General features: G+C 44.9%; 1 protein-coding gene across 5 annotated transcripts in view; it reads right to left on the reverse strand.

Moving 5' to 3' along the window:
- PRRC2B (proline-rich coiled-coil 2B) overlaps positions 1 to 12,915 on the reverse strand; it is an 87,197-nt gene that overhangs the window by 23,782 nt on the left and 50,500 nt on the right. For all 5 annotated transcript variants that reach the window (XM_008588044.1, XM_008588046.1, XM_008588042.1 and 2 more), the window contains exons 12-15: positions 10,975 to 11,290; positions 9,261 to 9,472; positions 6,180 to 6,375; positions 562 to 778 (exon numbers count right to left, since the gene is read on the reverse strand). In XM_008588044.1, coding sequence (XP_008586266.1) covers positions 562 to 778; positions 6,180 to 6,375; positions 9,261 to 9,472; positions 10,975 to 11,290 — 941 coding nt within the window. The remainder of the gene's footprint in view (positions 1 to 561; positions 779 to 6,179; positions 6,376 to 9,260; positions 9,473 to 10,974; positions 11,291 to 12,915) is intronic.

The raw sequence follows: 12,915 nt of genomic DNA on the forward strand, positions 1-12,915 counted from the left end.
ATTTTTTAAAGAAAGAAAAAAACATAAGCACCAACATTTGCTCTATCTGTAAACATGTCTGAGAGCTGCTGGGCCATGGATTGGCCTGTGGCCCCTGGAGTCCGAAAGAGTGAAGAACGTGGCGGCTGCCAGGTGGACTCAGCGTGCCACCCTGGAGACAGAGAGGAGCTGGGCGATCCTCTGGTTCAAAGAACAAGCTGGAGCCTGGGAGTCCGGAAGCGTCTGGGGCACTGGGATGGCAGAACTAGCTTTATTTACTTTTGTAAGAATGAGCCAAGACCTACACTCTTGACCCCACCTGCCCTGCAAGGCCCCCATCCCTTTGCCCTGTGCCTGAGGTTCAGCAACCCCGGGATTTCTCCTCTGCTTCAGTCCCACCATCAGAAAAGAGCCTCTCACACAAAGCATCCAAGCAATCCTCCTCAACTCTCCTTCCCCAGAGGGCACTGGAAGTCCCTTCAAAAGAGCCCATCTGCCCTGCGCAGTGTCTCCTGGGATAGTGCCTCTTCCCACGGCCTTCTCAGGACTTGGAGGTCTTCCTTCAGTGACAGGGCATCTCACCTGACATGCATGTCCACAGCCAAAGTGTCATTTGACTTCAGGTGGGGGAGCGAGTAGCCCTTGCTCTGCAGTGCCATGTAGCCCTCGGGACTCCATACAGGGGCTGGATCGATGGTGGTCACTTTTCTTTCTTGGAGTGGGGGCACGCAGTTCTGGTCCTCAGAGCGACAGCCAGTCCCATTGAGGGAGTCTTGGGGCATCATAGGTTTCATCAATCCTGAGGAAGGCACAAAACTAATCTATGTTAAGTCATTCAGGAAGCCCTGCTGCAATCTCAGGGTGAACCACAGGCTCAAAGCAGACAACAGTCACCCTGACTGTCACATGGACACAGCTCTCCACTCACATAAACATCATGGGGTTCTGAGTCTTTCCTGAGAACATTTGAGGCACACATGTATGCAATGTGACATGTTCAAAGACTGCTAATGTCCAATCTTAGTTCTCGGATTAAGAACCCCTATGTTGAAGGGTACATAAAATTGGCAAATGAAAACCAGAAATATCAAATTAGGGAGTTCAACAATGTTGGCCAGAAGGCTAGAGTGGGCTGGTCAATTTGCAATGAGAATTTCTGTCTAAGAAGAGATGCTTGAAAGGATTTTAGCACAGACACAAAGGAGATGAACTACACACCAGAGAACATAGGTGGAACAATGAGTTAGCATTTACCTCATTCAAAATCCTTGCAAGATTTAGAATGGGCTTTTAGTTTTATTTCCTTTCATTTCTAACCCTGAAATTGACAACGCACCAGATTTTTGTATGGGGAATTGGGTGAGGGGTGTGGGATGGCAGCACGACACAAAAATACTGATAAACTGTTAACTGGCCCGAGTGGGTTAGGATACGGTGACATCTTGGGGCAAATACGTGTAACTAGCTGGGGAAACTGAACGGATCACGCCCCTCCCCGGCCTCTCCATGTCTATCAAACAAGAGTTGGTGCAGATGATACTAAAGGTCTGCAGGAAGAAAAAGTTCTGATTTTTCAAATACTATACTCTCACTCTCTTCACAAAGCTTGTAAGCCAAAAACTTTGTTGTGTACATCTTTCTTTCTGAAATGGTGCTCCCTGAAACATCTCTTCTTTAAATTTAATTAGACAAATTATACTCAAACTAGTAGATGCCCTGGGAAGGCAATCAACATTAGGGCTAATAAAAAGCTTGAATAGTATAAAAGGGCTGGAGGAGGTATTGTAGAACCTTTCTAGCACTTATGAGAGGTAAATTAACACCAATTGCTAAACATAGAAACTGGATAAATTTCAATATTCATTTAGAAATTAATTTTATGATGCTGTCCTAAGTATTAAAATACAGGTTATACTTAAATCATTCAAAGTTTGGCATGTTCACACATGTGCACAAAGTATTTGATAGATATTTACACACTGGGAGACACAATTATGGTCTGACTTTGGAGTTTTGGCAGATCTGGGTTCAAATTCTGGCAAGTTTCCCTACTAGCTTTTTTTGGGTGCGTGTGATCCGAACCCTCGGGCGGGAGCGCCGCCGCGCTTCCCAAGCGGCGCACTATCCAGTGCGCCACCGGGCCGGCCCGTTGTGTACATCTTTTAAGCTGAGATAGTCTGGCTAGGAAAATGGTTCTACACCAGGCCAGTGGCTTTATGCCTTACTGTAGCTGTAGAATGCTTTGTTCAGAAGCTACTGACACACAACTACATACGAAGTTAGTCTGACTCAGGTGGTGGCCGGGATCCCTGAGAACTCTAAAATCACACGCCGTTTATTAAGCGTTTATTATGAGACACGTACAGGGCCTTGTTTCTGGCAATATGACAGTCCTTATTATCGGACTGCCACAAACCCTCCTGCCACAAACACTTTTTGCCAAGAAAATGCTGGACAGAATACATCAAGCATTTTTCTTGCAGAGCTGTGTTCACAAGAAAATGGGAAATCCCCTGGGAGCTGAAAAGCACAGCGACAGGTCTGTATGCTGGTCTCCCTGGAGGAGAGCAAGGGCAGCACATTTGTTAGTAGTAGAAACCTGTGGACTTGGTCTTAACATCCTCTCAGGACAGGGGATGAGGCCTTTCTGTACAAGGCAGGGAGCTGTAACTGAGACGCTGCTTAATATAAAGACCCTCGGAGGGCTACACCCTCCAAAGGCACATTAGAGAATTATGTGCTTTTTTTTTTTTTTGTCTTTTTGTCTTTTTTCGTGCCCGGCAACAGATGGCAACCCTCAGTGTCGCGCCCGCACCGGACCGGGACCGGCAACGGGATCGCAACCCTCAGTGTTGCCCCCGCTCCTCGCTCAGCCAGTGAGCGGCCGGTCTGTATGTGGAATCCGAACCCTCGGCGGGAGCGCCGCCGCACTTCCCAAGCGGCGCACTGTAGCAGTGCGCCACCGGGCCGGCCCAAAATATGTGCTCTTTAGTACAAGGGAACTGACTAGGAAGTTTGTCTGTCTTGGCCTGCCCAGGATGGTGAAGAAAGAGTTCCTTTCTAGAAATTCAAAACCACATGCTTGCTTTCACAGGGGCTTGGGAGAGGGGAGAGTTCAGATTTCTACTTCCCAGAATGGTCCAGAAACCTCCCATTTAACATAAAAGATGGGTCTAGGCTGGCAGACGAAAATATAAAACCACGCTGCAGGGACAGACCTTTTTCAACTCAAACCATACTGGATCTCCACAGATAAAACTCCATTGAAACTGAACTCATAATTCAAAATTCCAGAAATGGAGAGAAATCCACCATGAGTTCATGATGAGTCTACAGGATTAGATACCTCCCTGAACTTCAGATAACAGAACAATCTGTTAAACACTAGAAGATTAAGTTTAAAATTATTAAAAGTATAAAACAACAAATTAAAAATTTGAGGAAGATAGAAAATAAAAAACCAGATTTGACAAATTCTAGTAATAAAAATATGTAGTCACTGAAATTAAAAACCCACTAGACAGTATAAAAGCAGATGAGATACAGAGAGAAAGAAGTAAACGGGAAAATAGTTCTGAGGCAATTCACCAGAAGGCAACAGAGAGATAACCTCTTTTCATGTTTTCTGTCAATTAAGATACTTGAAGACAGAATGAGAAGGTAAACAATAAACCTAGTGAAAGTCCTAGAAAGAAAGGATAAAAAAAAAAAAAGGGAAGAGTTACTATTTGATGTATAGTCAGAAGAGAATTATCCAGAAGTGATGAAAGATACACATCCTTAGATTCAAGCACAAGGAGTTCTAAGTACGATAAAATACAAATATAGACATAACATATTGAGACAGAACTATAGAACACTGAGAAGATTTTAAAATCAGCCAGAGAAAACAGAGATTACCCAGAAATGAATCACACTTTTAACAGCACTAGGATCAAGAAGAAAATGGAATGCTATCGTCACAGTACTGCAAGAAAATAACTGCCAATCTAGAATTCTATACCCAGCTACACTATCATTCAAAATGGTGAAATACTTTTTAGACAAAGATAATCTGCTGTCAAAAAAATTTCCTGAAGAACAGAAGAATGTACCTCATGAAGAATTAACAGAACCCAAATGGAAGAAACAGGATAAAAGAAGGGAAAATCAGCAAAGAAACTGGTAAACACACAGGCAAATCTTAACAAGCACAGACTGACTAAAACAACAAAAATAATAATCACCTATTTGGTGGGCATAAAAACAAGGAAGAACTGAAATTATAGGCAAAAATCACAAAGTAAGACTGATGGAGGAGGTAACCAGAGTTCAAATGAAGGGAAAAGGTACTGATTAGCCTTTGCTAAATCAAGGGTGCATGTTAGATTTTTAATGCAACCACTAACATACAGAAATAAAATGAAGAAGAGGGAAACAGAACCAAAAAGAACAGGAAAATTTAACCCAAGAAAAGGTAGGAAAGAAAAACAAAAGCATAAAAAAAGAGAGATAAACAGAATACATAAAATAGGATAACTCTAAATATAAGAATCCCAATAAGTCTAAAAGGACTAGCTCTGGCAATTAAAACTCAGTGATATTCAGAGTGGGGAAAACCATACACGTCTTACAGATACAACAATACACTCCAAAAAAATAACGGGCTCAGAGAAAATAACAGTAAAAGGCTGAAACAAAAGATATCAGATAATACTAATCAAAAGAAAACTGGAATAATTATAGTACTATCAGATAAGGTAGTTTGTAAGGACAAAAAGTATTATTAATGATAGCAAGGGTACTACATAATGACAGAAAGAACAAGATGTAGTAATTCCACACCTGTATGCCTTCAAATATATAAAGCAAAAATTGATGGCTTACAAGGAAGATATGACAAATCTACAATCACAGTGGGAGATTTTAACACAGTAATTAACCAAGTGGATAAAAAATCATAATAATATAGATATTTGCATAACACAATTAGCAAGCTCAATTTAATGGTCTACATCCTTTTCGGGCAAACATAGAATGTTTAAAAAGAGAAGACCATGTAATAGCCTACAAAGCCAATCTCAACAAATGTCAAGCAATCTAGATTGAGAGTTGGTCAGCAAACTAAGGCCCTAGGACAAAATGTGGCCTGTCGCTTATTTCTGTAAATAAAGTTTTACAGGAAAACCACCATGTTCATTCATTTACTACTGTCCCTAGCTCTTTTTGTCCTACAACAGCAAAACATAGTAGTTGATCAAAGCCTAAAATACTTATTATCAGGGGCCGGCCCTGTGGCTCACTCGGGAGAGTGTGGCGCGGGTTCGGATCCTATATAGGGATGGCCGGTTAGCTCACTGGCTGAGCATGGTGCGGACAACACCAAGCGAAGGGTTACGATCCCCTTACCGGTCATAAATAAATAAATAAATAAATAAATAAATAAATAAATTATAGGGATGGCCGGTTAGCTCACTGGCTGAGCATGGTGCGGACAACACCAAGCGAAGGGTTATGATCCCCTTACCGGTCATAAATAAATAAATAAATAAATAAATAAATAAATAAATAAATTACTTACTATCTGTCCTATTTTACAAAAAAAGTTTGCTCACCCCGGTCTATATTGTACAGACCATATTATCTGACTGCAAAGCAGCTACATGAGAAATTAACACCATAAAAATAATCTTAATCTTAAAAGTCAGAAATTAATGAAGAAAGCATCCAACACTATTAGTTAGAACAAGAACAGAATTATTTCAAATGAAATAGAAAAAAATGAGGTGAAAAAAATGAAACTAATTAAATAAAATCCAAATAAATAGGACAGAGGGATAAAGAAACCTCAAAACTGATTTTAAAAAGCCATTAGGCAAACACTGGGAAAGAATAATCGAGGGAAAAAAAAGAGGAGAGAAGGCACAAAGAATGTTAAGAATGGAAGGAGGGACAAAATGACACAGCAGAAATCTAAAAATTAATTAATGCAATTTATAATGCATGATCTTAATGAGTCTTCCCAAAAATTTTTTATGACAGGAACTATTATTGTACCTTCACTTAGCCAATGAGGAAGTGAAAATCCAGACCAGTCATATGATTTGACAAAAGAGGCCAGACTGGAATGCGGGGGCCTGTCTAACTCTTGAGGTGACATGCACAGCCACCATGCTATCCTGGGCTCTGCAGGCATATACCCACCAGACCACCACTCTTACCTGAAGGATGGAGGGCGGAGGGGTAGAAGTCCACGGGGGTCCGAGCGGGTGTGATTCGTGGGTCCATGTAGGAAGGCATCATCATCCACCTGGGATCGAAGCCGAGCATCTGGGGATGGTGCGGGTAGAAGGTGCGCTGCGGGTGGGATGGTGGGGGGTACACTGGCTGCCAGTGCTGCATCTTGTACAGCTGCTCCTAACCAGGCAGAGAGACCTGGTTAGACAGGCACAGCGGGGCAGAGACGCCACCCACTTACACACTCGTACCACTTTCCAGCAGAAAGCCCACCCGGAACAGAACACCAAGGAGGGAAGGAATGGCAGCAGCTCAAAGGGGAGGCCCGGTGTATGGCAGCTTTCGGGCTGGTCCAAGGATACATGAACAGTTATGCCATTATCACAGCAGGGGCCAACACGCACCTGTGCTACTCAAGACAGGCTAGGTTTTCATTTAGATCAGACACTCCCTTAGCACTGACCAACTGTACAGTATGCCTCCCAAGGAATCTGTGGACGCCGACCACTTTTCTCCTTCTCTATAGCCACCACCTGAGGATGGTCACCATCCTTTCCCTCCTCCCTCCTGTCCTTTTAAATACATTCTCTGCACTCAACCGGAGTGATCTCCACACACTCCTCATTAGTTTGGCCCCGAGCTTCAGAAGAGCTCTTCAAAACAACGGTGGTTCTCCACTGTCCTCTGCCTAACAGTCTGAATCCCACACTGCTACAGGTGACCTACAGGGTCCTGCAGGATCCTGCCCAATCTGCCTCTCCAGCTTCAACTACTCTCTGCTCCACATATGCCCACAGATGCCCTCTACTCTCTGCTCCACATATCCCTGCCTGCCCATTTCAGGCCATGGTAACTGGGTCCTCTGGTGAGCTCCTCTTCCCTCCATCCCTAAACCAACGTTTCTAGCTTAAAAAACACTTCCTCTGGGGCCGGCCCAGTGGCGCACTGCTACAGTGCGCCGCTTGGGAGTGCGGTGGCGCTTCCGCTGAGGGTTCAGGTCCCACGTGCAGACCGGTTCCCGCTCACTGGCTGAGCGAGGTGTGGGTGCAGCACCGAGGGTTGCGATCCCGTTGCCGGTCCCGGTCCGGTGCGGGCGCGACACTGAGGGTTGCGATCCGTTGCCGGACATGAAAAAAGACAAAAAGGAAAAAAAAAAAAAACACTTCCTCTGGGGAGCTAGTCATACCCCCTACAAGAGACCAGGTCTCTGTTCTCTGTTCTCATAGAACTGCTAGTTCCCCTCTGTAGCAATGAACAGTCTGTTGCTGGTCTCCCTCGGTGAATCACAAGAGTCTGTGCACACCTAGTTCACAGTGATCTTCTAGCCCCCAGCACCAAACCTGGTACACAGAACACCTGCTGCACGAACGGATGAACATAAGCATCAATGAAATATTCACAACAAAGGCCTTGACTACAGTGGGTTCATTTCAGACCCTGCTCCATCCCATTGGTGACATCTGGTGCTGACTTCATAAGTGTTTCTGACCAGCGTTCCTCCCACAGGACTCAAGTGCTGAGTCAGGTTCTGAGGACAACCTTCCCAAGAAGCCTCCCGCACACACACTTCCCTTCTGCAAATGAAAAGGCTGTCCAGGCAGCCTGGCAGTCGCAGCTCCTCCTGGGCTGGATTCCTGGACAGTTCCAGTGGCCTTCATAGTACCTTCAGGAGCACTCAGTATGTAGCACTCATCAACCGACAGATGAGTCATTCACATCCCCAGCCCACACAGAGGCTGCTAGTCCCCAGCCCACAGCTCCTCCTCCTGTCCAGAGCCTGAGTCCCCAGGGAATTTGACCAGACAAGGTGCCCTGGTGCCTCCAGGCTTCTTTCCTATTCTTCAGGAGGAATCACTGCCTCCCCTGACCCCCACGAGGACTTAGCCTGAGCAACTGTTACTGCTGTATGTGGCCCCAGTAACTCCCCAATCAGTAATTCTACCTGGCCCATGAGGAACTGTGTAGCACTCACTTACACAGCAATGCTATAAAAGCACACGTAATGGAGCCCCTGGAATGTTTCGTAGGAGCCCAAAGAAGAGGAGGCTGGGGTAAAAGTTTTCAAGGAAATTAAACAAGATATTGAGAAAAAGCTTAAGACCATGGCTTGTTTCTGCAGGGCAGTTAATATTAATAACTTACTATACTCCTATTGCTGGGCATGCACTCAGTAATGTCTGTGTGTCATCTTGGGTTCCCACCAAAATGCACTACTCTTCAGTGCTGCCAACTCTGCTCCTTCGTCATCACTCTAAGCAGCAGAACAATGGCTGACACATGCGTCAAGCTGGGTGAGATTACCAGGACTATATATGACTGAGATTATCATAGCCACTGTCCACATGACTTTTGTTGGGGCAAAAAGTAGGTCCCTTTTAAGGTTTGTAAAATGCCAGTGATGATGATACAGATGAACTGGTTTACAAGTATTGCCACATAAAGCCTTCCCTGCTTGCTGAGAGACGGTTGCTCTTCCTATCTTCCCGGTTCACACTTGAAGAAACACAGGCTTGAGGAGCACAGCTGACCTATTCAAGGCCACACACGAATAGTAAAGTAGCACCATTATGATGGGAACCTACAGCTGTCCGACTTGACACCTACAAACCTACATCCTTAACCCAAAGCGGACATGTCTCTTGCTTACAGCTTACGGGCCTTCCTTACACCTTGAGAGGACCCCAGGGCAGGGTCCACTATGGTCTAAAAAATGTCCAAGGCATGCTGCTCTGAAATGAAAAACCACTCTTCCAGCTGAACTAGAGCTCAGTGCACACACCACCAAGTCTTTTCCTTACCAGTATTAGAAAACAATATCAATAAACCACAACCACAGAGGCCCTCTATCACCAGGAGAAATAAATTAATGGCCATGCTGAACTGCCAAGGTCATAAGTTTGAGGTGCAATTCCTGACATCCCTGCTGGTGACTGGGACACATAAGCGTGTTTTGCTTTGTTTTGTTTTAGCCAGAGGGGGCAGGGAGCAGGGGGCAGGGGAGAGAGAACATTTGCTCAGGAGTCAGGGCTGTTCCTAATAACCTGCTGAATGTCTTATCTGTTTACCTGCTGTTGCTGCTGCTGCTGCTGCTGCTGCTGGCGCTGGAATCGGGGAGGGAGTGACTTCTGATACTTGCTGAACTCCTGCGCAGGGGACCCAGCCTCCCTGGCCTCTTCTTCACTGCTGCTGCTGCTGCTCGGAGCCACAGCTGGGGAAGCTGTGGGTGCCTCTTCTGAGAACGTGGTGGGGGCTTCCTGGACAGGGAATTCTGGGGAGCCTAGAGAACAAGCAAGCAGAGAAACACCACAGTGAGCTCCCAGAAGCTGAGCTGGCCAAGTACTTAACAGCAAGGGCTTCCTCTTGCTGGCACTTCCATTCCACAGCTACTTCTTCACATCCATGACCGCTGGCACTGTGTCACAGGATCCACTTGCAAGCTCACAGATTCCCACACAACGCCACGAGGAGGCTTTGCCTACCATCACTTCAGAGATGAGAAAACTAAGGGATGAGAGATTAGGTGAACTGCCCGAGGTCACAGTCAGGGGCAGGGCTTGGATCTGATTCCTGGTGGAACAGGTTTTATTAAAAAGGACTCTGGTAACTCAGAAAGCAGCTTCAAACTCAGTGATGGCTCACCCACCCATCATCCGAACAGTATGAATTCAATGCACCAAAGGTTCTGTGACCTGGGCATGTGTTTAGCCTCTTGTTCCCAATGCTTCATCTGTAAACAGGATAACAGCAGTGCCCACCCCACATGGCTTGTGTGATAAGCAGATGACATAATCCACGTCATGTACTTAAGACAGTTCCTGTCAAGTAGAAGAAGCTCCACGCAATCCCCCATTGCCCCACCTCGTGAGTACCCTGAGACCGGCACACGCAATCCCCCACCGCCTCACCTCGTGAGTACTGTGAGACCGGCACGGTCTTCACTCAGACCTTCACTGTGGTCCTTGATGATCTGATCAGTGCACTTCTGGCCAATCAGACCCCCACCTAAGACATTTTCAGGGACTGAACTAACACTGGGCCCTTATCTCCTAACAAGAGTTGATTTGAGTTGACTCAAGAAAATTACAATGAATATAGCTGATCATATCCTTTAAAAAGCTGTAACAGACACTCTCCAATACACAGCACTGTCCAGTGTGTCTTTCACAGCCAGGTGTCCCACTTCTTCTAGAACTCATGCTAGGAAAAATGTATTACAATAAGCAGGCAGGCTTCTTTTCATTCCACATAAAAGGATCCTGTGCTTTTATTAGAGTCCTCTAGCATGTGTATCTTTGGTTGAGCAGTGGTAGTGATGATAATAGTGATAATGGTGATGATGACAAAAATCAGTATGATCAGCAAGCACATGCATGTTTTCTATATGCTAGAAACTGTGTAAAGTGCTTTATGTACATCTCATGTGGTCCCGCAGCATGCTGACAGGCACATACTATTCATCCCATTTTACAGAAGAAGAAAAAGGCTCCACAGACATAAGGTGCTCATCAGCTAGTTCAAGAAGTTGAAATAGAATCAGGCTAACACTCTGTTTTTTTGTTGGCTGGCTGATTTGGGGATCCAAACCCATGACCTTGACATTTCAAGGCTATGCTCTAAACCCAGAGAGCTAACTGGCCAGACCTAAACTCTTAACAACTGATTCTCCCCAACATGACCAAGTATTCAGCCACCGGTTCTGCTAAGAAGTAAGGGAGGTGAAATAAACGGATGACAAAAGCCCAGGGCTTCCAGTTGGTGGGATGAGGGCCCACCTCTTACCTTTGCGGGCAGCAGGGCCGTTCTCCTGTGGGGAGGCCTTCTCAGTGCCTGGAGACCGGGGGACTTCCTTCTCCACCTGCTTCTGGGCCTCGCTCGCCTTCTGGGCCTGCTTACACTTTTGGTCCAGCTGTTTGAGTTTAGCTGCACAGGCAGCCAGCCTCTCTTCCCGGGCTCGGCGCTCCTCCTCTTCCCGGCGCTTTCGGGCTCGTTCCACGGCCTCGGACATCTCTGACTGGATGAACTTCTGCCTCGGGGGTGGCTTATCCTCCTTGTCCTCAATAGACTGTTGCCGGAAAACACTGCTGCCTGAAGGCTTCTGCCAAGAGAACAAAGTCTCTGATGAAATGGTGGGTCACAAACCAGGAGATGGGGGCCACTCTCCTTCAGGGATCAGTTCTCCTTCCCAAGATCCTCAAGTATCTTCAGAGGTAGCAGTTATGAGATGGGCAGATCTGGGTTTTAATCCTGCCCTGTCCTTTACTATATTTGGAATGATATTTGGACAAGTGCCAGCATTCTATACCTTACTTCCTCATTTGTAAAACAGGGATAATAAAGGAAGTCCTTGGGATTGTGAAGGTGAAAGGAAATACTGTTTGCAAAGCACTCAACACTGTGACTACCATAGCAAACAGTAAATGAAGGCTCTCACCACTGCTAACACGCATGCACACAGGATCAGGGCCTCCATGGCTGACGAACAGGAGCAGGAAACCACACACTCATCATTCCTTAGTCACATGCCCTAGACATAAAAGCTCTACTCCTCCCTCCAGGAAAATGCATAAACCCCTGTGAATAAAGAGCCATGAGAAAATGAAATTCACTATCAGACATACACCTTCAAAGTGACCTTTATGTAAAAACAAAAAAGCATGTCTAAAAAACGTCTCTTTTAGATATTTTACCTATTTCTGAGTCTCTTGCTGGTTGCCAGTTACTGGACAACCAGGGTACTGAAGATGCAGTATGAAAAACTCTCAATCTGGGGAAGATTTCTTGCTAGTCTGCAGGGAGTGAAGCTGCACGCAGAACACACAACAGCACAAATGGTGGGCAAGCTAACTGAACCCCAGCTGCTGAAACTCCAGTGAGATTGGACTATTTGAAAAAAAAAAGACTTCCTGTTTTGAATGGCAGTTACACAGGTGTACAGAATTGTCAAAAATCATCAAACAAAAAAACCAACATCTATGACTTTTCTTGTAGGTTAATTATATCTCAGTACAAGAAATGTGCAACATTCACTCCAGTGTCACAACAACAAGGTCAAGGTTTCGGATCCTTGTATGGGCCAGCCACCAAAAAAAAAAAAAAAGAAAGGAAGAAAGAAAGAAAGAAATAGCTGACACAAAGGGTCTCTGTATATTGTCAAGACTTCTGACGTGTCCTTTTACACTGCCCTAAGATTAGCTATCATTTTATAGACTAAACGTTCTGTAAAATATATGAATTGAGACAATCTTTTCAGAAATTTTATCAGAAGACTCTTCGGATGCATAAGTTTATTATATAGATTTCAAAATCGTTGACTTTACTCAGTTAATTTACAGTGCTGTCGCAAGTAGGTTAAAGTGAAGCCTTCTGAATACTGAACACCCCCAATACATGAATGAGAATTTAGAGTAATTGCAGAATAAGTTCCAGAAGGAGTGGCACTGTGTCTATTTTGTTTCACTTTTTTGTCTCCTGTACCCAGCACAGTGCTTGGCACATAAAAAATACTCAAAAATAAGAGTAAAGACAAAAGGGCATTTTCATTTTACAAAAAGATGGGAAATAAGAGACCTTTAAATAGCAAAGTACACTGAAAATGGCAAGATCACCTAATGTATTAAAAATAATGCCTTTCTCTTTCCAAACTCTTCCCCTCCTGAAGAATTCAGTCCGAAAGTCATTAGGTGTGGTGAAGCAAAGTAAGCATCTGGTGCCCTGGCATGG

The sequence above is a fragment of the Galeopterus variegatus genome, unplaced genomic scaffold (assembly GCF_000696425.1).
Source record: "Galeopterus variegatus unplaced genomic scaffold, G_variegatus-3.0.2 Scaffold4646, whole genome shotgun sequence".
Lineage (NCBI taxonomy): Eukaryota > Metazoa > Chordata > Mammalia > Dermoptera > Cynocephalidae > Galeopterus > Galeopterus variegatus.